This window comes from Epinephelus fuscoguttatus, linkage group LG2 (genome assembly GCF_011397635.1).
Source record: "Epinephelus fuscoguttatus linkage group LG2, E.fuscoguttatus.final_Chr_v1".
NCBI classification, from domain to species: Eukaryota; Metazoa; Chordata; class Actinopteri; order Perciformes; family Serranidae; genus Epinephelus; species Epinephelus fuscoguttatus.
In genome coordinates, this window is record NC_064753.1 from 46,826,083 (window position 1) to 46,853,586 (window position 27,504).

The 27,504-nt window shown below is 40.2% G+C and overlaps 1 protein-coding gene across 1 annotated transcript in view; it reads right to left on the minus strand.

Annotated features, from left to right (window-relative positions):
- Positions 1 to 1,514: 1,514 nt before the first annotated feature.
- tpcn2 (two pore segment channel 2) overlaps positions 1,515 to 27,504 on the minus strand; it is a 37,882-nt gene continuing 11,892 nt past the window's right edge. Inside the window, exons 3-25 of the mRNA XM_049561668.1 lie at positions 26,462 to 26,538; positions 24,678 to 24,855; positions 24,401 to 24,517; positions 24,079 to 24,185; positions 21,577 to 21,649; positions 20,597 to 20,696; positions 20,432 to 20,497; positions 15,929 to 15,993; positions 12,386 to 12,477; positions 12,074 to 12,155; positions 11,700 to 11,789; positions 11,477 to 11,596; positions 11,311 to 11,370; positions 10,682 to 10,810; positions 9,659 to 9,708; positions 8,801 to 8,900; positions 8,481 to 8,552; positions 7,968 to 8,041; positions 5,973 to 6,078; positions 5,637 to 5,719; positions 5,466 to 5,547; positions 5,256 to 5,347; positions 1,515 to 5,154 (exon numbers count right to left, since the gene is read on the minus strand). Of these exons, the coding sequence (XP_049417625.1) occupies positions 5,076 to 5,154; positions 5,256 to 5,347; positions 5,466 to 5,547; positions 5,637 to 5,719; positions 5,973 to 6,078; positions 7,968 to 8,041; positions 8,481 to 8,552; positions 8,801 to 8,900; positions 9,659 to 9,708; positions 10,682 to 10,810; positions 11,311 to 11,370; positions 11,477 to 11,596; positions 11,700 to 11,789; positions 12,074 to 12,155; positions 12,386 to 12,477; positions 15,929 to 15,993; positions 20,432 to 20,497; positions 20,597 to 20,696; positions 21,577 to 21,649; positions 24,079 to 24,185; positions 24,401 to 24,517; positions 24,678 to 24,855; positions 26,462 to 26,538 (2,094 nt within the window). The 3' untranslated portion in view covers positions 1,515 to 5,075. The remainder of the gene's footprint in view (positions 5,155 to 5,255; positions 5,348 to 5,465; positions 5,548 to 5,636; positions 5,720 to 5,972; positions 6,079 to 7,967; positions 8,042 to 8,480; positions 8,553 to 8,800; positions 8,901 to 9,658; positions 9,709 to 10,681; positions 10,811 to 11,310; positions 11,371 to 11,476; positions 11,597 to 11,699; positions 11,790 to 12,073; positions 12,156 to 12,385; positions 12,478 to 15,928; positions 15,994 to 20,431; positions 20,498 to 20,596; positions 20,697 to 21,576; positions 21,650 to 24,078; positions 24,186 to 24,400; positions 24,518 to 24,677; positions 24,856 to 26,461; positions 26,539 to 27,504) is intronic.

Below are 27,504 nucleotides of genomic sequence, written 5' to 3' on the forward strand. Positions count from 1 at the left end.
CCTGTGGCTTAGAGGGCAGGTGGAGCACCTTAAACAGACGAGCCAAATACAAACCTAAAGTCTCTTAGAGCACTGTCATAAAGCTCACACCTTAACAACATTTAAAGGCTGAATAAATAACAGGCCGCCCTGTTTCAGAGTTTGTTCTATATCTGTTAATAAATGCAGCCTTCATTTGACTGATTATGGAGGACAGGTGCCTTCAGAGAAACAAATTTAAACCTGTGTCTGATAATACCTGATGTTTTTAAATGGCTGCATCTTATTTAAGTTCTAATAAATACAACCGGTTCTTTCCAGAAGGCTCTTGCAAAAATTATAAATTAAGAAAGGACTGTTTTGTCTCACTACTATTTGCAAAGGCCAGTAATGAACATACGTACATTTTAGTACAATGCTTCACAAACTTTTTCCCTCATGGCCCCCTTTGGATGAATGTACACTAAGTTGAATTTGTCTTCATAAACTACTAATAAATATTGAAGATGTTAATAACAAAATTAAATTTACTACAGATTTTCCTTTCACCATAATTACTTTTTTTTTTGCACTTGACTTTTATTTTCAAATTCAATCAAATGTAGTCTTATATACATATCACAGAGGAAACAAACAAGGTGTATCACATAACAAATGTGCGCTTTGAATCGACCTATCTTGTTCATATTATATGCAGAGACAACACAGACACAGACACAGCCACCCAAATACAGGGAAAAAGGAAATTAAACTTTGCACACAAAACTTTAGAACAAGACACTTTGTCACATCTTCTTGACTTTAGTTCTGACACGTTTCCTTGATGAGTATCATGAAATCTTCTTTTCACTGACCCCAGACTGTGCGCCTTTGTACACACCATCTGAATCACATAGACTGTCTATCCTGAAAGCATCTGGGTTTATTTCCTCATTCAACTTTATTTCCTCTCCACATTTTTCCCATGACACCCACGCACCTCCTGCAGAAACTCTGCGCCCCACAGGGGAAGCCCGAGACAGTTTGAAAACTACTGCTCTGGATGTTGTAACAGTCTTACGTAGACATAACAGTGTTTACATTCTTCATTTATTTTTCTATGGCTTTCACTCCATGATGGCTGCTCTGCATGACCTTTGACCTTGCTATGGTGGTGTATATATATATATATATATATATATATATATATATAGACAGTACGCAAACAACAAATGATGTGAGGCAAGTAAATGGATAAAACTTATACTGTGATGCATTTTATCACTTATTCTCTATTGACATTAACAGACAAACATTCCACTGAACAGATACAAATCTTTAAGGTCAGGTGAGGTAAACATCATCAGCTCAGCGGCAATGGAAATTTCCGAACTTTAGGAATGTGTGTGAGAGACAGAGGGAATGGCTGCACGGAGCCGCTAACTGGCTGTAAAACTAAAGGGAAGGGGATGAAGTGGAGCTTGTTTTGAGGAAAATCAATAAAATCACAACTTAAGTCTTTGATTTTTTGCAAAATATTTATTTAAAATCTCTTTATGGATCATTTTATACACAGTTATAAGAGTTCACAAATACAGACTGAAATACAAACTGTATCTCAAGTTATTACAAATATCAGAAAATCTAATTCGAACTTCCCTACACATCCAGACCGCTTTCAATAAAAATATATTCCCTTTTTTTACTACAAATAAACTGCATTGAAACTGTATTTATATAAATACCAAGGCACAATTTGTCTTTTCTAGAAAGAATCTAGAAATGTAGTTTCAAAATAAGTCTAAATACACTGGCGTTATGGCAGACACCACTCTGCAAAGATAAAACATCTGTTAATATTTACTGAGCTTTTGATAATTAATCTAGTAAATGGATGTTAATCCAGCGTGGAGCCTCACCAGCACCACAGATACTCCCAGAGTATATGCCCCTTTCACACGTGTGTGTATGTGTTTGTGTGTGTGTGTGTGGTAAATTAGGCCACAGGTCAATAAGGAACAAGTGTTTGGTTCGTGGTGTGGATCCAAGAGAAAGTCATTGTGAGACAGAACATTTTTTAACATTTCCTTATGAAATGCTAAACGCAGCAATGGAGGACTTGCACACAGAGAACTAAAGAGATCCAGATTAGAGTCTGAATTTTCAAATGTCTCTATTTACCTCTGCTGGCTGTTCAGGAAGTGAGAAATGTGCAAAAGTACATCTAGTGCCAACATTTCAGTCCGTGTTGGACTTTGCACTATATGCACTTTTGCACATTTTTTACTGTCTGTTCTTTCTCCCTGACTGCCACACCAGAAGCGATGACAAACAAAAGACAGCTTTTTTGAAAGCGCAAACCAATACTCATAACTTGAAATAATTTCTATGAAAAACTCGTTTGATTCTTTTAATGTGAGGACCCTTACAGATCAAAGTAATATGAATAATTAACAGGGTAACTGAGGAATGGACACATAATTTGAGGTAGCCAACAAGCTGGTTTTATACATCCAAAGAACCTCTATTAAAAAAGGCATTTAATCAGGACTGGGCTTTTGTGCAGTAATGTGCAGAGACTCTCTAAAAAGAGATTGAAAAAGACAAAGCCGCTCCTCCTCCTGAGTGCAGGAATGCTTTCCAGTTAAAGGTGTGTGCGCTTCCTCGTTCATGCCTAATGTTTTTCTAACGTCCTCCGCAGAAAGTCCCTCAGATTACAGCGTTCCACACATTGTAACCATGCCAGCAAAAGTTGCAAGACAAACATCTACAACAGGTGATCAAAGCAGCTGTTGATTAAATACCATCTGTACTTATCTAACGTGGTTTGGCCACTGTTACATGTTACATAAAAGCCAACAGATATGTGTGTCATATGTCAGTGATGAAACTGACCAGCAGGGCTCAGTGAAGTAGGCGTGAACCTCAGACACAGAGCCACACAGCCAATCACTAAAACACTACTGAAAAGCATCATTTAAAGTGCAAGATGCTGCCACTGCATCAGCTGCAAACATTTGTGCTCTGTATTTCTGTATTATCCACCTGCAGCTAACTAACTTTAAAACTGTTTATTGGCCCAGAATGATTAATACAGTCAAGCTAATCAAACTGTTCACCATCTATCTATAAATTTGTGTCAACTCTGTAATTCACTGAGTGCCTGTCCATCCATGGAGAGGGATCTCTTGTTCATGATGTTCATTTAGAGCTGATGCCTTAACTTTTGCAATCTATTTATAAGTAATACACTTAATTCTTTAGTATTTTAACCATTTTGAATATGGTGAATTAAAAAATGTATATTATACTGAAATGTGGTGGTGAGAGTGTGCGACACTTGTTTTCTATGATCAATTTTGTTTCATTTTTCACCTGTCAAAGGTCAACTTTGGTACTTTTCAACCTGAACCCGTGCCCATTTTTTCAAAATTGGTCCAGTATTGAGAGACTGCTGCAGCTGGCAGCGGCGAAACAGATTGCAATGTTGTCTCTCGTGTGTGCAGTGTCAATGTACATACACTAAAGGTGCTTGTTTTTGTACTGACATGTTCAGATTGTTCCTCTAAGTGTGTGACAATATTATAGAAAGGATCCCTACAGAGATAAACCTTTTTGGAACGGAGTAAGATCCTTTTTGTTAAACCAGAAACAGCCCCGAAGTCGCTATCGCCAAACCCACCAGACTCCATTTAAAGAAAGAGTAATTTTAGCATGTATAGAGGCAGCACATTTTCACATCTAACTTTGTGGATTAAAGGTTTATATCAACCAAACCAGAGCTGGTGATTGTTGGAACAGCCGAAAGATTGACAAAGACAGTTTTTCGGAATTTTATTTTGTTTCTGACGTATGTTTTATAATGATAAAATTACAAATTATTTAAATGGAGTCTGGTGGCTTTGGCGATGGCGATTTCAGGGGTGTTTCTGGTTTAACAAGAAGGTCTATCTCTGTAGGGATCCTTTCCATAATGTTGTCAGACACTTATAATAACAATCTGAGCCTGTCAGTGACAAAAACAAGCTGCTGTAATGTTATTATTGTGTGACTTATTACTGTTCTCCTGCAGTGCAGAGGAGAAAAGACACAACCCACTAAGGACTGTCCGTCACATGTAACAAGAGGCATCTGAAGCATGTTCCACAAAAGTTGTATGATCCCTGTGTGAAAGGGGCTGAAGTGGGAGCAAGATAACCAGAAAGGTTATTCTCATTTTACAGCAGCGGTGCATACACATACATACATTCTTTGCTAACCAATGTACCAGAGTGTGATGAGACAATATATTTGGATCTTTATGGTTGGGTGAAATCCCACATTTCAAAGAATAAAACCTCCTGAATTTTAGTGGTTTAACCAGAAAGTGCAAAAGACTGCTCTGGAAGCTCTCAATGGCAGTTTTAAAGAGGGAACACTGCCCACATAATATTAAACCCGGACCCCCCTAACTGCTGCATATGATTATTCATGGACAATGATAAAAAAAATGTACATTAACGCTGAATTTTTGTGTTTTGGAGCACCAAACCTACGGTGGTGGTGTGTAACAGTGGTGGATAACATATATTTAACACTCCTAAAATCGCATGTGGCCCCAGCCTGGCCCAACATTCTCCCAACACTTCATAGTCAGTTCAGGTTTTATGTCACTCTGGTGAAACTCAAAATAAAGCAGTAACATTTGGAAATTCGGATTTGCTTTCTCAATGTGCAGTTTCCAAATCAAAAATTGCACAAGCTTCTTGTTGTCACAGTTTAAGCCATTTCTTGTGCACTTATTGCAAAGACACTTACAGATACCGTTTCATATTTCAGTATAGTTTTGGCACACACCTTGTGGTTCTTTAGCTCCGCCCACTCATGTTCAACTCAGTAACATGACGTCTGTGTACGAATTAAACTGCAGCTCGCAGTGGTTCATGAATAACATGACACATAAAAACATGTGCTTCCTACTGGTTTCAGTAGTATTCATTACAAATCACAATAATCTAAAATTAAAATACACTAGTAGTAGAATGCAGTGATATTGACCTCTCAGTGCTTCTACCACACGATCGACTCATTTAGTTGCAGTCTCTCTGCTGCTCGTGGTTGCTGGTGCTCTGTGTGTGTCACCAGTGTAAGTGTAAGTGTGGGTGTTGGTGTAGCTGACATAGTAATTCCTCTTCAGTTGGCTCCTGGATCTGCTCTCTGCAGAGAAAGAGGAACAATCGGACCAAGAGTCAGCTCTGACCTGAGAGCTACATTTATTTAGTTATATGACAGACAAGAAAACATCAGTGTCAACGTACCTGAACATGAGCTGAACAGAGGTTTCATATCTGATTCTCTCCACGTCTGTAACAGAGCAGCTGTGACTGCGGTCCCACTTATAGATAAAGTTCTGTTTGGAAACAAGGAGTAATATGCAGTTTATATTCAAGGAAAAGACTTGTTCTACGTTCTACTGTTGACTGGAAGTGTGTTTTATGCCGTGTTATGAATGAACATCTGTGACTGACCTCTAAGATGAGCGCCACAAACAAGTTGACCCACATGACGGAGGAGGTGAGCCACCAACACACAAAGTAGACCTTTGACCACCTGGGAAAAATAAAACAAGTTCATCAACATCACCATCATCATCATCACCAGCATTAGCTGCTGTGCATGTCAAAAGTATTTTGTCTTACTCAGTTGTGTATCTGCTGTATGCATCCAAGAAGGCCTGCCAGTTGTTGACGACCATGACGTCATACAGCAAAATGATGGCCGCCTGACAGAGAGGGAGGGAAAGGTACTCTTTATTTACTCTCCTGCACTTTTATTCTAAGAACATCCCAGCGCTTGACAGCAGTAACTCATCATCATCAAATGTCAAACTGATAACTAAAATACATGTATATCAATCTCAGATTTTATCCTTCCGCTGTACATAATAAGTGAGAGACTTTGCTTACAGGGAGAGAAACAGAAACACAATTAACTGAAACCAAACACATGAAGATGTGTCTGTTCATGTTACTCACAGCAAAGTCATCAAAGTTATTGGGCCAGTATTCCAGCTGCTCGTAGGTGCCACACTCCATGCTGTAGTTAGAGGTGACGTTCTCCATGGAGGTATTGGTGAGCACACTGACACACACACACACACACACACACACACACACACACACACACACACACACACACACACACACACACAGAGTTAGGAATGACTCATTAAATAAGGGAACCCATTGAAAACAAGCTGGTAATCTTAACATCTTTAGTTGTCAGCATAATGTTTGTAACACTCATATCCATACTGTAACCTACGTTACAAATATAGCCTCATTTTTCGGGTCTGTAACGAACAGCACTCTTCCTCCTGATTGGATAACCCAACCCAACAACAGAGCAGCTTGTTCAGTCAACAGAAGTAGCCACCGCAACATCACCAGTTGGTTTGTGGACTAGATTTGAAGCCTAGAGTTTGGCATGTTGGATTTTGGAGACAGAAGTGACCATATTTGGACGAGAGAGTGGAGCTATGGAGACATAAGAGGTGGCTCTGACTGAGAACCTAAGGACGCCGCCATGGTAACGACTTCTCAATCACAAGGCAGCCACATCTAATTCACTCTTAACAGAACCATAGTTTACAAAATGAACATCATGCTGTACTGAAGAAGACTTGAAACTACAACTGAGACCATACACTCATTAGGAAAATGTTTACTAAGGTGATAAATCATGTGAGGGTCATTTGCTCATACACTTCTACACAGTCTGACTTCTTTTTGCAACCAGTGGAGTCGCCCCCTGCTGGCCATTAGATAGAATGCAGGTTTAAGGCCCAGTTCACACAGAAAAGCTTTAGCAGCTTGAGGTGGCTTTTTGTAATTGTTTTTAATGAGAACGAAGCTTTTTGCTCGCTGTTTTTCCGTTGCTATGTGCCTCACATTTCTGCACTCTAGGCACCTGGCGTTTTTGCCGGAGTGCTCTGAATTCCTCGAGCTGAAAAAATATCAACTCCAGGCAGGAAAGTGTACCACATTATCTCTGTTTTTTTTCATATTGTCCAATGGGATGATTTGAGAGGCGGGCCTCCTGTGGTGGTCACGACAACAAGTTTACAGTTGGTAAACAATGGAGGAGAAACTGGAGGTGTTCAGTCGCTTGGCAGGACCAATGGACTCCCTGTACTTATTCATTTTTGTTATGCTAGGCCTGACGATAGACAGCAGGTTGTCAAACTGCCCCCGAGTCATCCTAAAATATGCCTGTAAACGTCCATCATGGAGGAGAAGCTCCTGGACCAACTGGTGGTACTCCCCATGATCCAGCCTCTTTTTTAGGGTCTCATGTACCCACACAGGTCTCTGTTTCCTGGTGCCCAAAAAACTATTTGCTGATTAGCTTCACTTTTCACAACCATAGATGACCGCTTGATCACATATTCTTTAATTCAATGGGATTACTCAGACGTGTGCCGTTAAATAAGACACGATGCTGCGCTGATGTGGAACATGTCACACATGTTTGAGCAATAGAGGGAAAAAAAATACTTTCCTGAACTGAATATTGGATGTGTCAGTGGCTGAATGTCTTATACAAAGTAACTGTGGGATTTGTAGTTCGTAGTTGCACTGTACTGGAACTGCAGTGAGCCATCAACAGTCACAGCTGCTATAACGGAACTTTAAATTGCATCTTTTAATTTTCTGCAATCTTCTCAGCAGCTGGGACTAAAATATTTTTACTGTCACAGTTTCTCTCTTTGTCTCTCTGTGCATCTGCTAAAGCAGTGATTCAGGTTTCACACCTACTTCTCTCAACGTCTTCTACTGAAGTGTCAGTGTGTCATGATTAATCAGGCGCAGCACATATTTGTATTCATTTTCCCTCCCTCCTCCTACATTTTACACCTCAGCAGTGTTTCTTTTCTTCCATTTTACCTGAGTTAAACCTCAGTGCAGTCCTTAAGTACATAAGGACAAACGTTTCTATCATGTCTCTATTAGTCACAGATGACTTCCTACCTGATCTCTGGAGGAGGTTTAATGGCTCCCTCGAACAGCCAGATCCCAAACACAGCAAACACATAGTACACCACCTGCACAGAGAGCACAAAGAAGACTTTAACCAGTCCCTGTGTTGGGCTGAATCCCTTTACATGTGAACTGTTCAACACGTTGCTGTCAGCTAAGCAGGAGGACAACACAATATGTGTTTTCAAAAGTATCAAGAGTTTGGAAATAGTTTTATGAGTCAGACACAATGATCTCATGCCATCATTTGACCTATCTATAGACAAGAACACGACCAAAACACAAAATAAAAGGTTTGCACTCAACACTAGTAGGCAGAGGCACTTTAAAATACATTTAAAAAATGGGAATACTTTTTTATTTGGGATTTTTTTTCTTTTTGAGCTTAATTTGTCACATTAATAATTTTAAAATATATATGTGACAGGACTCCGTTGACCATTTTCTACCATATTTTTTTATAGCAGTGTAGATCAGCTGGTTGACTGAGATATGCTGACTCACCATCAGTATCCCTGCAAAGGCTCTGAGGTTTTTCACCAGGTCCAACAGTGTACTTGCGACCAACGCCATGAGCTGGAAAACAAGGTGAAACATATGAAAAGAAAAAAGGGACACGAAGACACAGCAGTGTACTTGTGACGAAGTATTTGTGTGTGTAAATAAAAATGTATCCTTTTGCTTTTATTTAAGTTACGTATCTTGGCTTGGTATGCACTATACTGTCATTTCCATATTGTGCTCGGCTGCTCAGAAAGCCCCCAGTTGCTGTGTGAATGCTACTATACTTGTTCTGGGACTGCTTTTATTTATCTGCGGTGTACCTTGATATCTGGGATGATGCGCAGGAAGCGGAAGACAATCAGCATGTTGATCAAACGAACCATCTCCCACAGAGACATTACACCATGCAAGGCTGGGTCCCTGTTGTAACACACACGGATGCGAGACATTTAGCAGGTCAGTTATCACAGTTTACTGATTTAGAAGAAGTCATGTCTAAAATTCCTGAAGAGTCTTTTGTAGAAAGTGTTGTAGTCAAGACCAACTAAAACGAGACCAACCCAGGACCAAGACCAGAGTGTAATGAGACCGAAATAAGGCAAGACTTGGAGGGGTTGAGAACGAGTCATGACTTAGATCAGGGGTCGACAATCTTTACTATTAAAAGAGCCAAAAAAAAAGTGAGCATTTATTAATATAATTTACTACAGGTGGCTGCTCTGCAATTGGCTATTTATAATTATTTAGTACTTAAATTTTGCAGTGATGGTGGTGAAAGCAAATGAATCTGGCCACACACTATTAAATCCTCTATTTTCCTCCAAGACTTTTCCTTTTTTGGATTTGGAATCCACAGCTCAGCTTGTTAGAGAGACTCCAGGCAGCCACTGCTACTGAAGTTCAGCAAAATTCAGAGGAAAAGGCACCAGGTTGATTTCTCTTGGTACATACACTGTCTTGGTCAGGGGTCCATTCTCAAAGGTGAATACTCAGTTGGACCATGTTATTGAAGCTCCTTAAATAAAGGTTACACCTAAAACAGTTTATTTTAATATATTTCTGGGACTTAAATGTGAATCATCATTGTAAATATCAATAATAACAATGACTTCAGGAGAGGCATAAACTCAGGTTGAACACACAAACATTTTAATGACTGGAAGAACAGACAAACCTACCATTGAGAATAAGGAAGCCTATAGGTGACATATATGGTGATCTGTAGGACCTGATAGAGAAAAAAACACGCAAGATCAGCGGTGAATATCAAAATTAGTAAATATATAAAAAAAAATCAAATGCTCATGAGACGTTTTAATCCAATAAACCTGCAATAACTGATCGTATTGGCCACTTGGGGGCAGCAGAAACAAGCTGTGAACACAACATTGACAAACCATCACTTCTTTAAGTTGCTATGGTGACAGTTTTTTCTTATTTACACAAGCAGCAGTTACAAAGCAACATGGTTATTATGTGGGGTGGTGTTTGTGTCCACCAGGTATGTTGACCAACAGACAAACAGTTCAGACTGAGTGTTTGCTGAGTCTCCCTCTTCACTGTATTTGCATATGAATTAGGATTACGCAAATAACGGGAGGACACATGTCGCCAGTGAGACAGGTCATGCAATTTGTTTTGTTGAGATTTGCATGTTAAAGCAGGTGTGAGAAAAACACAGGTGAGATTTAGATGAACCACACAGCTGGTCTAAAAAAAGCCAAGAGTGAGAGCGATCAAACTATCTAAAGAGCCACAGTGTGTCAGTATTCTCATCATACACATTGCAATCTAAATAAGCAATTAAAATATTCTTTAAAAGAAAAACAGAGCCGTAATAATCCATGAATACAATTTCTAATTATTTCTCACAGTAAACATAGTTGGAGCTGCAACAGCCAAGCTAGCTTTCCCCTAAAATGCTGAACTATTCCTTTAATAATCAGGATGAACACATTGACATAATGAGGAGTTGTCACACACTTCTAAACTGCTGCTGCAGTTTGGTCAAGCAGCATTTTAACTTTTGGTTTATACTAAAGAAGCCTCTAAATCCTGTCCAAACTTTCGCACCACAACGGATCAACACAGACAAAACACTCCCAGACATCATACCTGTGCAATCTTTTAAATCTTTTTGTTGGTGTAATCTTTTCACATTTTAATAACCTGCAGATGTGTTAAAGGTGGAAGGTGCTTACCAGCAGCAGGATGGTGAGGAAGCCGTCAAAGATGTTGTTCCTGTACGACAGGTACCCCTTGGGGCCGAAGGCAAAGATCTTCACACACATCTCAAACAGGTAATATAGGATGAAGCACAGGTTGATGATCTGTAGGTTGGACAGTGGAAGAGTGAAGTCAGTTCATTTATGAGTTCATGAAGTTTCAACAAGGCTGCCATGTTCGTTTTACCCCCCAAAAACAATTAGAAAACAAAGACCTGCTGATGATGTTGCTATGTTTAAAGACATACTTGTCTTAACAGGGAGCAAGAAAAGAAACCATTAAATGAAAAACTCCCTATTTTCGGTATTATGTTCAATAAAGTGGCGTAAAAATAAGCAAGTTTAGGGAAACTTCATGGCATTCAGTTCAATAGATTTCGATTTTTTGGGTGGTAAAAAATATTGTGCCTGATGGGTCACCAAAATTATCAGGATTCAATATTCACAGTCAATTTGAGGCACACATTTTTGAGACACATTGTCATGGACCAAAGTGTTGGTTAAGTTGTCATTTTGACCTGATGGAGGTGCTAGATTAAAGGTCAGGGGGTCACCTAAAAGATAAAGAATCATCCTCTGTGGACCATTAACATCACTGTGTTCACCTCTATGACGAAGTTGTCTCTCTCTGCTGTGGACTTTTCAGAATTCAACACCAGGACGGTCTGAAACACACACACAAAGGTAATATTACATATGGCAGACAGCTTTGCCAGTGCGTGAGGGTGTGTGACTGATGTTCACGTGTGCGTCTGTGTTTGCACAACCTACACAAATGCATATGACGTTGGCCAGTGCCACCACGTTGCCAAGTATAGTGAGATAGTAGTGGCTGAAGACCATTTGGAGTTTCTGCAGGACTGGAGAGCTGTACTGGGGCGGGGGAGGGTGCTGAGAGGAACACACACACAGACAGAGACGTAAAACAGATGATCAAAGTGAAGTCATGTTGAATTAATCTTTGAAGCAGCAGAGGTCGTGGGCACAGCTCTACCTCTTTAATACGATCTTTATCCAGTTCATCAAATATCTTCTTGAACTGCTCTCGATCCATGTGGCCGACGTCTACGTACTGCTGTGCCTCCTGAGGTCCACATGGAGGAAAGGAAAACAATCAAGGTGAAGAAGAGGAGGATGCATCCTCTCATGCAGACTCCAATGCTTCATCTATGTAACATGTAAAGCTGTTTTATGCTAATCATGGATTTCTATCTAAAAATGTTGCTCTGGATTTTATAAAATAAGAAAACATATATATTTTAGCATCCCCTTGCACCTGGAATAAACATTGTGTTTTGGTGACAGAGGCCCTTTGGGTGGTTGTGTAAATGTGTGTATGTGTATTCGTGGTGTGGTGTCAGCTCTGACCATAGTGATGGCCTCTCTGTAGTAGCTCTTCATCTGGACCCTGGACATCACCTTCAGCACCACCTCAACACGCACATGCTCCCTGAGACAGAAAACAACACAAATACAAACTGTTACAAGTTTGTTAACGCAGTAGCTGACAGAAAAAACACAGGGGCCAGAGGTGTGCCAATAACAACACAAAAGCAATGAAAACAATCATGGAATAATATTCTGAGCCGTCGTTACAGCCACAGGAAACTGTGCCACGCTCCTGCTCCTCTGGAAGCAGCAAACTCCACAACTTTTTGAACTAAAATATGTGTCTCTTACTCAGCGGCCTCTTGGGATCCCTGGCAGGTGAGGACTTGGAAAGCAGCTCGGACCCCCAGTCGTCTCCTGATGATGGACGTCTGGACAGACATCTGGACCAAAACATGAACAGGAGAGAGTGACTGACTGTAGTTTCATGTCCATCATGTGCAGATCTGTGTGTGTGTCTTTATTGTTTAGGGCTGATAAGAGTTTCATAGCATCCATGACGACATCACTAAATGTAATATTTATCATGCACACTGTCCCTTAACCCTGAGAGAGTCAGTTACGGCCACATGGAGTGCTTTAATATAAAACTATTTTTTTTTACAACTGTCTAAATAGTTTTCATTCTATTTTTGAAATTTTGTTTAGTTCATAACAGATCTGCTTATTCTGAGAGTGAGAGGAGAAGATAAAATCAATCACGTGTCTGTGAGTGAGGCACTGAGCTACAGTCAGGACATGATTGTTAGCCTAGCTTAGCTTAGCATAGCACCTCTAAAGCTAACTGATTAACATTTTACAGTGCTTCTCAATGTAAAGAAAAGATCCTTAAACAGCTGAATGTCAATGAAGCCACGTCATTGAATCCTGCTGAAGGTTTGCTCCGGTGTGAAGGATCCTTTGAATTCAACTGAGGACAGAGTCCTTCCTTCAAAGAATATTTAAAAAATGCATGCATGTATCCGTAGCCAGCATGGAGTAACCACAAGATCTGCTGGAATTGAAGGCGTGGCCTCTTCAGTGATGGACACCTGGGCAACTGCCAGCATGTTCAAATGTGTGTCCCCTGAATGCTAGAGGAAGTCTTGCCTAGCTTCTGTAGGACCTGACTTTGAAGGACCTGTCCTACCAGGGAAGTATCCTTGACATTGAGAAGCACCATTTGTTCGTATCAGAGCGTGTGTATTCCCGTTGTTTAACTTCTACATACTGTAGAAACAGGGTCAGGTCTTCAGGTACAACTTCACTGTCTTCCAAGGTGCATGCAGGAAAGCAAGAAGTCTGAAGAGGTCAAACTGAAGCAACACCTGTAGTTTAAAGGACAACTGCATTGTAAGACGAACACGTTTCGGTCGGCCTACATCAGGGTCATGATGACCATATACTACAAGGGTTGCTGGAGTTTTGACCTCTTTAACTTCTTCAGGAATGCAAAACCCCAGCTCCATAAACACTGATGAGATTGATATACCTGCTATGGTGTAGAAATTGACTCTTCATAAATGAGGGTTAATCTAAAGCAGCTTTACTCTGGTGTGCAAATACTCATGAATTTAAACTTATCTTTTCTCATTTTAACAATGAAAGCAAATATGCATATTTTCTAAAATGTTAAAATGTTTTCTTTGAGCATTTTTCATTATTACTGTGTGGATAATGCAGTTTATTTGTCTCTAACGCTCTATAACAAGTCCTGACAAGCAGTTGTGGTGTTTTTCTTTTTTATTAATACTACACTGATATGACTATTTGAGGATGTACCTTGGCAGAATGTTATAACCCAGTCACACTTCTCTTATATACCAGTCACAACTCAGCAACCAGGTGACCTGGCTCTTAAAGGGCATTGTTTACATGTACACACATGTACAGGGCCATGTACTTAATTTACATTTTTGATAAACATTTTAAAAGCATTTTATACCTCTTAGAGAAGCCATTTGTTTGATTTGAAAAACTTGCTGTAGTTAGTATAGATAGCATAGATGTAACAGAGCTTTAGCTGAAAGATGGCCTAAATTAAACAATTAGTTTTTGCAATGGTCTAAGTTAGTTACGATGGGCCCCAGCGCACCCTAGTTACGATCTATGAAGTACACACACAAACTTTTAGGCATATATTTTTATATATTTTACCCACAGTGTGTCTTACTGGCGCTTTTATGTTGTATCCGCTTGCAGATGTGCTCAGCTTGTCAGTCTTGAGAGATTTTGCACCTAAACTAGCTGCAGTAAATCACATCGTCTCATTAAATGATTAAACAGAGACAACATCAAGAGATATATATATATATATATATATATATATATATATGTATATATATATATATGTATATATATATGTATATATCCCAGCAATCATCATAACATATTTGCATATGACAAAACCTACAAAAGAAAAGTATTGGTTTAACTAAACAGTTTGTTTTATAGTTTAATTATATTTTTTAATAGATTATGTAGTATAAGCATATACTTTTGTTACAGACTGATACTACTTTACCAAAACAGAAAACCATGATGGGGATGGGTTCGTGTATCTGAGGGCATATATAGAAATTTTGATTTAATGTGAGTTCTTTGAACATGCGTGTGTTTCCAGGTGGTCCCTCCAACCCATGGGCCTCAGCGCAACTGCACTGCCTGCACTGTCTGTATTTACGGCCCTGATTTTGTTTGTTTCCTTAGTAAAGATTTATTTATTCTTGTTCCGTCCTCTGACTCGTATCACTGTTAACTCTCTTCTAAATGGGGAAGTTTGTTAGCTGCAACGTGAGATTTAAAGGATCCAGCAGTTTGGATAGAATCATATATGTGATTCTAATACTCTTTTTTAAACACGTCTCTTGTGAATTCTCCAACTGCGATGCCAAGTCACGCGAGTTCACTTTGAATAAGTGAAAGCAGCAGCATGAAGTCTGTGTGCTTCACTGTCTCACAGGTTCCCTTGAATCTCGGCTTGGATCATGGGTCATGGTTGTGCTGCTGCCGTGGTCCTGCCTGATGCCTCCGACTACTGCTGTAATTATTAGTCATACTTTAACTATTATTATATACACATATGATTATGGTTGATTATTGTTATGATATTACCAAAGTACTATTATTATAATATCATTGCTAAAATTAAATTATTGTAGCGCTTGTCATTACTGTCTGCCCTGCCTCTCTGTCTCTGTCTCTGTCTCTCATTACGTCTCATTGTGTCATATGGATTCCTTTAAATTTATCATGTTGATCTGTTCTGTATGACATCTATTGCACATCTGTCCATCCTGGAAGAGGGATCCCTCCTCAGTTGCTCTTCCTGAGGTTTCTGCCATTTATTCCTGTTAAGGTTTTTTTTTGTGACGTTTTTCCTTATCCGCTGTGAGGGTCCGAAGGACAGAGGGGTGTCATATGCTGTAAAGCCCTGTGAGGCAAATTGTGATTTGTGATATGGAGCTTTATAAATAAACTTGAATTGAATCAATGCTGAGGCTCGATATGTGGCAGCAGGCCAATGTTTTTCTGAAACTATGTTAATAGCAAAATCATGAGTCAATGTTGGGCGTTTGCTGTGGTGTATGAACTGACAGTCAGACTGCTTTCCATTGCCAAGACTTGAATTTTCTCATTGCCACACCTGCTATTCCAGCTGGAAATAATACAGTAACAGCACTCATGATTTGTGTAGCAAAACTAAAATTCCTTCTCTCATCACAGCTTCACATGACTGCCACACAGAACCAAAGCAGAGGGTGTGTGAATGTGTGGAGCTGTAACTGCTGGATAACTTCCAGTGTGATGAAATGCTCCTCAGTGGCATGATGTCAAAATGTGTGTGTGACTCACCAGTAAATATCCTCTGAACTGGTTATAGATGATGGCTGTCAGTAAGTTCATCAGACAGTAGGTTCCTGCCAGGAAGGAAAACATTAACTACCTTAGCACACTTTGGCTTGAACATCAACAAAATTATCTACGATCACTTCAAGACATCTTAAAGCTCTGCTCCATTATGGTTTGTGTTTTTGCTGAGATTTTTTTATTCTGTAGCTTCACATGGTATTTTCTTATGTTTTTAAAAATCCAAACATTCAAATTTTGGTTGACGTAGCTTTTCTAAAACCACTCTCCCATGTGACCTGAGGCCTGTACTACGAAGCCAGTTCAGCTTAACCAGGATATCTTTTCATTATCTGGCTTGACTAACCTGTCACACTGGGCATCTGGATAACCCGTACTACAAAGCTGGTTATCAACTAGTTCAGTCAGCTCTGGGTTTTCCTATCCAGTCATGAGCGTGTTCATGTGATAGAGGCGGGGGTGTTAATTATGAGTGACATCATCAGAGCCATGAGTAAAGTACACTGCATCATATGACATGTAATTAAATGGTACTGAAAGTGTATAGGACTGTAAAAGACACAGTAACATGTCAGTTGTGGAATGTAAACGATACTCTGTAATCTTATGATGGAAATGTAGAAATATTGAGAATGCTATTCTAAAAGTCAGCCGAATCTTACAGTATCTCACATAAGTGAGTACACCCCACAGTGAACGTGTCCAAATTGTGCCTAAAGGGTCAATATTTTGTGTGCCAACCATTATTATCTAGCACTGCCTTAACCCTTTGGGCATGGAGTTCACCAGAGCTCACAGATTGCTTCAGGAATCCTCTCCCACTCCTCCATGATGACATCATGGAGCAGATGGATGTGAAGACACCTTGCGCTCCTCCACCTTCAGCTTGAGGATGGCCCACAGGTGCACAGGTGAGTTTAGGGCTGGATACATACTTGGCCAGTCCATCACCTTCACCTTCAGCTTCCTCAGCAAGGCAGTTGTCATCTTCTAGGTGTGTTTTGGGTCATTATCATGTTGGAAAACTGCATTGCGGTTCAGTTTCTGAAGAGGGGCGATTATGCTGTGCTTGGAATTCATGTTTCCCTAAATGAACCGAGCTCCCCAGAGCCGGCAGCACTCATGCAGCCCCAAACCATGATGCTGCCCCCACTATACTTGACTGTACGCAAGGGACAGTTGTCTTGGTGCTCTTCACCAAGGTGCCACACATGCTGAAAGTGGGGTGTACTCACTATGTTGCCAGCTGTTTAGATGTTGATGGCTGTGTTTTGAGTATTTTTCAGAGGAAGGTAAATCTATGCTACTATACAAGCTGTACACTGACTGCTTTAAGTTATATCAAAGTGTCATTTCTATAGTGTTGTCCCATGACAAGATATAATGAAATATTTCCAAAAATGGGAGGGGTGTACTCACTTATGTGAGATACAGTAAATGACGTGTAGGTATTTCCAGGCTATATGTGACATTAGTAGAGTAATTTTTGCTATTTAGTTAGATTATGGTTAATATGCCACTTTAAAGTAACACCAGACTGTTTTTGCTGCTGAAGTAAAGGGTGGGAAAGTAGCTTAGTTAATGAATGATGAGGATTATCTGACTGAAATGTGGCATTTATAATAACAAGAGCCAATTAACAATGTGCAACAGTCTTATGTTATTCTGAGCTGCAGTCTTGCGGACTGAAACAAACTTTGCAGAAATTGAAATCCTGCTAAAATCATGTATTTAGTGTGTAAACTAGCTTTGTGTTTGTTGGAAGCTCTGATTTAAAACCAGTGGAAACAGAGACCTGGAACAGTGAAATGACTCTACTGACCTATAACAATATACAGGCTGCTCTTTTGTAACTGAGACCCTGGACTTCTGTCCATGGACACTTTTTTCTTCAGGGATCTGATTGGTCAGAGGTCGGGGTGTTGACAGGCTGTGATCAGCTTAGCTGTTTAGCATAAGTTACCACTGTGATTTATCCCGCTAAGAAGAGAACCAGGTTCGTAGTACTGAAAACTCAGAGTTAACCCTGAAGTTACCTCGCTAAGTTCAAATCCTGCTTCATAGTACAGGCCTCAGATGTCGGTTTGTGCATAATAACAGTGCTGAATATAAACCCCCAGGCATACCTTTAATGTGCCTCTTTGTGACTGAGCCAAGCCTTCTTTGAGATATGTGCATTACTGAGCTTCAAAATTAGCTATATTTCTTTGACATCCTAACCAGCACGGAAGCTGGGCAATGTACAGGTGTGGATGCCATGTTAGTTTAGATCAGAGAGTCACACAATAACACAAACTAACCAATCAGAGCAGGGGTCCGTTTCACAAAGCAGGTTTAGTGAAAACTCAGAGTCTGTTAACCCTGAAATGAGGGAAACTCTGAGTTTTCTGTTTCAAAAAGGGAGGTAACTCAAACCATAGAAAGAGGGGTAACTCTAGCCTGTTTCAGAGAGAGAGGTAACTTAAGCTCTCGGTCAGTTACCGTAGTAACAGACTCTATGAACCTAACCTGGTCGGGACCAGGTTTTTCTCAATGAACCTCGAGTTTCTCTCTGTCTCCGCCCTCTTTCAGAGCCACACACTCCATTTGGTTTCCTCATTCATTCAGGCAGCAGGTGAGTTTTGACGTAGCGTAGTTCTGCCGTCTGTCATTAAAAAAATCATTTAAAAAAATCAGAGTCAGTATTACAAGTCCATTAGGCACAGTAGGTGGCGACTTTTTTCACTAACATGGCATGTCCTTTTGATAACGATCCCGTGGATGAAGATGCAGCATTACTGCGCAGAGAATTAAATGTTCGTCGGGAGATGGTTATCAGACCGCGCATAGATGTTCTAGCATTTCCACACAATTATCTTTTTGAGCGGTACCGTTTCACGTCACAGTCCATCATCTACATACACAACCTAATCCGTCCTTACATTTGCAACATTACCAATCGTAGTCATGCTCTCACATCCCAGCAGATATTGTGTGTTGCGCTCATAGACTGTATAAAAATGCGCTGCGTTTCTTTGCAAATGGAAGTTTTTTGTACAATGTCGGAGAGGCTGAGCACTTATTGAGTAAGGCAAATGTATGCAGGGTGGTCAGAAAAGTGTGCTCGTTTTACAGGCATCTGCCTTCTTTCTGCTGGCTGAGTAGAAGTCTGTGTTAGTTTCAATAGGCTTAATTATTTAACAGAACATGATACAGATGAGAAGACATTGATGTGTGTGAAAACAGCATTATGTTGGGGATAAAACAACTGCACAGTCAAACAGCCACTTAATATTTACTTTACAATGTATAGCGTGATCAAAATCAGGTACCCCCATGAGATTATGCCGAGGTCTTACCTGTTTGAACAATGTTTTTATATTTCATCCTAAACTGCTGCCAAGTGCGCTTCTCCCCCGCGGGATTGCACCTAAATGAAATAAATTAATAGGCTACCATTCAAGCAGTTTTCCCCTGTAATATTATTGTGATTGCAAAGGACTACATGTAAACTTACGCATTGACCCGAGCAGCAATGTTCTCCCACGCCGTCTCCCTCTCTTTTGCAGCTGCAGCGGTGTTGCACTTCTTTTTGAAAACGTGTGCAAACTCTCCGTATGAGCGCATTAAGATTCCTAATTCTAGTGGGGTGAAAAACGCAGCCCTCTTCCCCGTTGCCATGGTGACTCGTCGAATGGGGGCTCCATTGATGCTGGCTTTTTATAGTTGTGGTGCACGCGCTTAACTCCAGGTGAAACTACTCCGAGTTGATTAAACTGATTCAAATCAGCTGTTCTGGAACCGGAAACTCAGAGTTTCCTATCTCAGAGTAGATCAACTCAGAGTTCAGGATTAGACTCAGAGTTTGTTGAACCTGTTTTGTGAAACGGACCCCAGGTGGCAGACCAGCAACTCTTGTTCTGCAAGTTAAATTTGCTGTTTTGTCAAAGGAGTCTGGTGGCTTTTAAGAGAGCGATACAACAGCTCCAGTTCCCTGGCAGAAGGGACTGCCTGACAGCAAAGTAAAGCATTTAAAATAATCTAAATATAGCAAATACTTAAACTGATATTTATTTATTTTGGTCATTTTTGATGAGCCTAAAACATGTCTTGCTTCTGCCCCTGTCTACAGACACCAGACTCCTCCAACAGAAACACTGAATTTTCCCTTGCGGAACACAAGGAGTTGCTGGTCTCCTGCTGCCTCTGATTGGTCAGTAAGGTTGTGTTATTGTGCAACTTTCAGAACCGAGCTAATGTGGCGTCCACAGCAGTACATTGCTTAGCTTCCACTGTAGGTGACACACTGACAATGGATAAGCACCTCATACAACCCCACTTTAAAAATCCAAACTCTCCCTTTCAGTTATTATTATTAATATTATTATCAGTGCTCTAACACTGACAGACAGTGCTTCTTGCAAATGGCTGAGTGGGTGTTTCCTTTTGAAAGAGATCACAGAGTCGACCTTTAAAGCTGCTGAGCTGACACACACAATCACTGCTTACCAATCACACTGAAGGCGATGAAGAAAATGGCGAAGCCTCTGTTCAGGGAGTAAGCAGGGATCATCACTGTGACAGGACAGGAGACATGTTGACAAGAGTTACACCACACAAACAATTAACAGTAATCAACAAACATGCTTGTTTATCTTGTGACTGGCTGTGTACCATCTGGGTTGTTGGCTGTGGTGAGCAGCACCAGCAGAGACGTTAACGAACTGCGCATGTTTCTGAAGTATAACCTCCACTCCCCGTTCTTCTTTGGATCCTGAACACAAACACAAAGAGAAGGATGAGTAGACTCACACCTTGTATTGTATTGTATTGTTCTTATTGATATTAGGATTCAAACCACAGCTGATTTTAACAAAGTCAAACAAATATTATCCGTGATACCCACCGACACTTTCTTCTATTTCAAAGTATCTAAAAGCAGAAATATTAAATAAACCATATTGTGCTTCTTTTCTTTTTAATGTCTCGTCCCTGTCTAGACAAATAGAGTGAACCACATGACGTACTGCTGAGTAAGGCTGTGTTCCAGGGAAGGATTTCCTGTCATCTGCGTCACTACAAATGTTGGTGGGATTTTCACAGAGGTTTTCTTACAAACAAGTTCTTGGAAACTGTTTGGTCGTCAGGGTTAGTGTATTTAAATGGCTTCATATACTCACCTCTTCCTCACAGACCTGAAGCCTTACAGGGAAACTTTGGTGTTGTTCAACCTGGACTCTATTTTCCCATGTTTTTGTGCCTGAGTGACTAATGGAGACAATGATTTTGAAATTGGTCCAGTACTGAGAGAGACTGCTGCAGCTACAGCGGCAAAACAGGCTGCAAGATAATCCACGCTGCAGGCAATTGAGAACTGATTGTGTTTGTTATTGTGACCAGGTTTCACTCAGGGAGAGGTCTCGTCCTGAAGTTTTTCATTTGTTTTTCTTTTTTTTGCAACTGTTTTTTTTTTAATGATAAATTAGTGGCATGTATGTTGACAGTGACCCATGGCTGCTGTCAGTCACAGTCTTGAACATGTCCAGACACAAACACAAACACACACACGGGCGAGTCGGCATAATCCAGAGTGTCAGCAGTACAGTTCAGTAGTGTGTGTTTAGCAGGGCGTGACCACAAAGACCTGAACTCACCTCACTTTTCGCAAACAGCAGCATGCCGATCATAGTGAAGAGGAGGAGGTGGAGCGCCAGCAGCAAGATGACACTGCACAGACAGGACAGCACACACCAAATCAGTTTATACAATAGCCATCGGTTTTAATCATTTCACTTTATCACTGAAAAATCATATTTGTTTGGTATGGGGCCTGGGAGCCAGGTCCATCTCTCATGATGTTTTCTGCTCCCTTTTTTCATTATTATTTCCTGTTAGCCTGAACCTTCAGCCATCACAAGTTGATAACACCGTTTTCTCTGATTTGATGTATAGTGACAAATTTAGGTCAAAGCAAATGTAATTTTTGAGACTGAAAGATCAACTTGGGCTCAAATTGAAGCTCATCAACTTGCAAAGTTTTCTACGTACAAGTGAAGCAGTGATATGAAACACAAAGTGATGAAAAAGAATCATTTTTTGGGGGGATGTTGTGTTTGATATTTTGAAATAAAATGGCAGCAAGCCCCAGAATCTTATTCTGCTTTCCCCTTTGTGTCAGGATAGCCCTTGCCAAATTTCATACTTGTATGATTATTTATGTCATCGTAGTGCCCTGATATTTGCATTTACATCATTTTGCCGGAAACATCTCCCAAAAAAGGGGTTTTGGGCCCCTTGAGGCCAAACAGCGCCGAGTTGTGGGTGCTCGTTACCAACTTGTGATGGCCCAAGGTATGGGCAACAGCTCTATATAGTAGAATACCCATGAGCCTTTGCAACGGTTGCTATGGAGAAGTAGCCAGAGTAAACAAACTGTTTTATCAGATGCCTACAAAGTCTGCGCACAGTCAGAGGTCCACACCGCAGATTTTAAAGCTCTGTGATTGGATGATTCACACTCTTTAAGAGTTGTGGTTGACTCCTCCCTACAAATTCATGTATACAAGTCTAGTTGCTCATCCGCTGCATTGATGAATGAAACAACTGGGAGACCTTCATGTCTGAGTCACTGGAGTCTTGGCAGAGCCCCAACTGTCAGTCACCAAACAATGGGCCTCATGCAGGAAGCAATTCACAGTGCAGTCTTATTTTTGTTCATATCCAGGACTTGTTCTTAGTTTGTTCGTACCTATTGATTTCTGAGATTCACCAGTGTTTTCTTTGTTTTTGCTTTTCTCCTAAGTACAAGAAATTTCTACAAGTGTTTGAGAGCACTCAACCAAGAAAAGAAAAAAAAAATCAATTTTTCTTTTCTAAAAGCTCTTCGGATGTATAAAAGCGGGTTGCTGGCTACCTCAAATTATGCATCAATTCCTCAATTACCCTGTAAGTTATTCATATTCCTTTAGTCTGGAAGGATCCTCAGATCAAAAGAATCAAAAGGGTTTTTCATAAAAATGAATCAAAGTTGTGAGGATTGTTTTAACAGGATAAAGGATTTGCAAAATTGGGGTCAAGTTGAGTATCCCTGTTTTAGATTATTTAATGATTGAATTATTCACAGACAAAAAAAATACTACTGGTTCAATGATCCCAGTTAAGACTATAAAAACCCTTGGATGATCGTGCATGCTCCTCGATCCCCAGCTCTCTGCTGACACACATTTTACATCACAAATTTTTGCCACTGCTGGTTTTTAATTTTCCTGAAAGATCAGTACTGATACTCTGTCAACAGTATGTTAGTTTAATTTATGCTGATGTTATTTACCTTACAGCCTTTTTTAGTGGCATCACAACAATTCTTTTTGCACAAGACACAACACCTGCGTTCGGGGCGTTACTTATGCTAATAAACAATTGGCCATGCACCTTCAATTTATGTTGAAGAGGGATTCATCATTCAGCACACCTGAGATTGAGCAGATTTGGATAGCTGGTGTTTCTGGAGTTGACTTCTCTTATAGAAAATTGGTGCATGAGGCCCGCTGTCTGTGAGCACTTGTGCCTGAAATAACTATAGCATCTATAGCCGAGTTAGTGCAGTCAGAGTACATCATCATCAGTCTGTGGTCACATTATAGAGAAGCAGAGACTCACTGACAGAAGTGAGAGTGCTCTGGAGTCAGAGGTGGCTTTTTGATTTGTTGAATGGTGAAATGAAAATGAAGATAAGTGAGCTAGCAGCAGGTGTCACTGCAGTTCCAGCCTGTACATTGAGAAAAGTGAACTGTGCTGAGGTAACCCCCTTTCGATCTAGTTACTTTTGCTGTTGAGTAATTAGTAATTTTAATAGAATTACTTTTTCAATCAGTAATAAGTGATGACTATCTGAAGAACCTGGCACAGCACTGTTACTGAGACAGTTTGTTGACTTTATGACTCATCTCCACCTGTGCTAATATTCCACTAAGTTTAAGCAAACACCATTATCCTGTACCAGTCACGTGTGGTCACAGTGCTTTAAAAAGGAAAACATAAGAAAGCGTTTAAAAATAAATAGCTTGAATTATGTTTTATACAGTACATGAGGCCGTGAAGATCCTCTTAAACCGACAGATCTCAGATGGACCTGACAGAGTGAGGGACTCAGATACCTGGCGATCTCTGGCAGAGTCCTCTTGATGCACTTCAGTGTCTTTTTCATCAGAGAAGAGTTCTGCAGGAGGAAGAACGGCCGGAGGAGTCGCCGCACTCGAAGTTTCTGATGAAGACAGAAAAGAAAAGATGACTTATTTGGATGCAGGGTGCCATGTGAGTCCTGCAACGTTCATATGAATTCATTAGACCCTTGTCAACATAGAGTACATCATGTTTGAAGTCATGACCTTGGAAGTTTGAACTTGAACGCATTTGATGGTGCACTACATTCTTCTAAGCACTATATGCTTACAGAAGCATCCCAGAGGAGAGCCTCACCTCATCACACACCATGCTGACAGACAACACCCAGTCGATAATGGAGACTGTGATGACCGCTGTGTAGCCAATCAGCCATTTGCTCTTCCTGAATTCGTCCCAGCCGATCAAGTAGCTCTGAGGGCAAAACAGACGGAGTGACACAGTGGTTCAAATGGACAAATAAAATGGTAATAACTTTAAAAAGAAATTAGATTATTTGGAAATATTACATGTGCAAAATCCACCTTTTGTTTCACCAGACACCTGCAATGTTTTCCACGCTGGCTGTTCTTACCTTCACAGCGAGATCAATGCAGAAGATGATGAGGCAGAACATCTCGATGCTTTCGGTCAAGCCACAGGGAGGCTCCCAGGGCCGAAGGCGATGCCGGGGGTCTGAGGTGATGGTAAGGGAGGACGGGCGCTCTATGAATGCCAGCAGCAACACTATGGCAATGATGAGGCCCAAGCCCCTGGTGAAGGAAAAGATGGATGAGTGGATGGACTAATGGACGGGGGCGTTCCAAAACCTCTAAAGCTCAATTAGAAATGAAGAATGTTGCTTGAAACTGTTAAAATTACTGTTTAGAGGCGAATTTAAATGCAGCACTTGAACTCACATTTTGAAAAGATTTCTTGACCCCATCATGGCAGCTACACACAAAGTTAGCTCTTACACGTAATGAAAAACAACTGTGTGTCTTCAAGACCACTAACAGGCAGCATGGATAACAGCAGAGCGGCTTCTCTCCCACAAGTAATGGTAATATTTAAAACAGTAACATTTGCATTAATGAACTTCCTGCTGTTGACCATCACATTATACCAAACACCAGACATACACCAGATGTGTTATGCATGTGGATGGTAGGTGTTTATATACACAATGAACTACATGTGGAAAAATACAAAAATATATTTTTTATTTTTCAGAATAAAACAAATGAAAAAGACGTGCAGTGTACGTGTAATATTTTGAGATCTAAACCACTATTATCAAGCCACAATTCATTTGATTTTGAAAGTCAGTGACACAAGTTGAACCTTTGACCCTGTCATCACATTTGTCACTGACGTGGAAGACTCCAGCAGATGAGGTGGCAGCCTACATCAAGTTCAAGACACCCAAGGAGGAGCCTTGTGAAGTTTTATGGTGGTGGAAGGAGCATGCTAACATGTTTCCTAACCTGGCAGTGATTGTGCAGACTGTTATCGCCATCCCGGCATCGATCGCAGCCAGTGAAAGAGACTTTTCCTCGGCTTGATTTGTAAATCAAGAACGGAGAACCCAGCTTAACGTGAGTGACTGTAGTCTTTGTGTGTTTAATCAAAGGCGCGAGTCGGGCCGTGGGACTTTGTGGGTGGGTGCAGCTTTGACTTGGGCAAAATAACGGTTAACAGGTCTGATACTGAGCTTTACAGGTATGGGCGGGTACAGGCTTTCAAAAATGGGCCCGTGCAGGACTCTGAGATGGATATAGATATGTATATATAAATGAAAAAATAAAGAAATGTAGCTTCGAGGACCTAAGTTTACGTTGAGAGAGCACATATGCTCTTTTTTGCATCCTGCACAAGGTCAAAATGGTATCTTTTCGGACTCTTATTGTCATCAAGGAATATGTCTCTCCTACCACTGACTGTCTCAATCCAAACACCACCTTGTGATTACTCCTATTTGGTCAGGACATCTCTGGAGACATAAATATCAGCAGAGATCAGAGTTATCTCCCAAATGGAGAATATTAATACAAATCCTTTACTCGTATTCACTCTGAGAATTTTTGGGCAGTTAGGACTGATTTTCTACTCGAAGGAACTTGACAAATACAGACCTTGGTCAGAGCATGTCTGGGGTTTTTGAAAACTAAAAGTCTCAGCAGCGGGTCAGGTAATATCTGAGTGCCGTTTTTGCAGCAGCATTTTAACTTGCGATAAAAGGAAAAGTGCAAAAAAAGCAAGTCAACTGCTTCTGTCAGATATGTGGCCCTAAAACTTATTTACTTTAAAAACATAAACTCAGGTACAGTTGAATTCTTAAATGATGTGTTCTAAGCAGGTGAGAAGTCGTGAACTTACCACTGGCATAGCCTGGAGTAGTACCATCGATACAGGCGCAGTGAGCGGGCATCCACTCTGTGGTTTATGGACCGATACTATAAGTATGGAAGCACAGGTAAGAAGACAGTTGTCAGGGCGTGATGTTGTAAAATAATTTAAGACTTTTCACACACCTTTAAACTGAAGGAAAAGTGTCATCTGACTTTTACAGTGGTCCTTAGTAAAACAGGACTGAAGCATAAATAAAGGTATTTTTTCACATACTATAATTTATGGTGGTTATTCTTGTGCAAGACACATGACAGTAATATAAATTAATGAAGGAGGATGAGCATGAAAAATATAAGAAAGAAGTCTCAGGTTCAGTCCTACCCAAAATACGACCCTCTGTTTTGCTGATGCTTTTGTCTGTTCATTAAGTTTTTAATTTAGTTTATTTCAGTCATTTTCCAACTTATAAAAGTCACATACACACAAGAAAAAAACAATATTAAGTCAATACTTTTATAGCAGTGTCAAAGCAAGGCAAGTGAAGCTGAATGAAAAGGTGCAGGTTGAGGGCTTGGCTTATTGCACCTGCTCTTTTTACATTAATTGTTTCACACTGTTCTTTTAGATTTATACAATGAAAAGGAAAGAAACAAGCAAAACCAAAGATATTTTATATTATCTGAAAGTCCAAAACAACATTTCATATACAAACACTGGTGTTCATAACTTGGATTTATATTTGTTCATCATCTTATTTTAAAATATTTATCTGTAAAAAATCTATGAAGTATTTTAGACATTTTCAACTATTACTACAAATTAACTCCTTCAACTCTTACACATTTTTGTTTTTTGCATTTGTTCTAATCTTTGTTTTTGTAAACGTACATGTTCTTCTTGGTTCATACTGACTCTCTAATTTTGAACAACTTCTGGACACAGTCTGGAAGCATCTTATTTTTTACTTTACACATTAATTGTGCAGTTTTCAAATCGCATGATCTCTAAATTTGAGAGCATGTGAGTTTATAAATAATTTGTTAGTTGGTTCTTGATAATCAGCTGTTTAT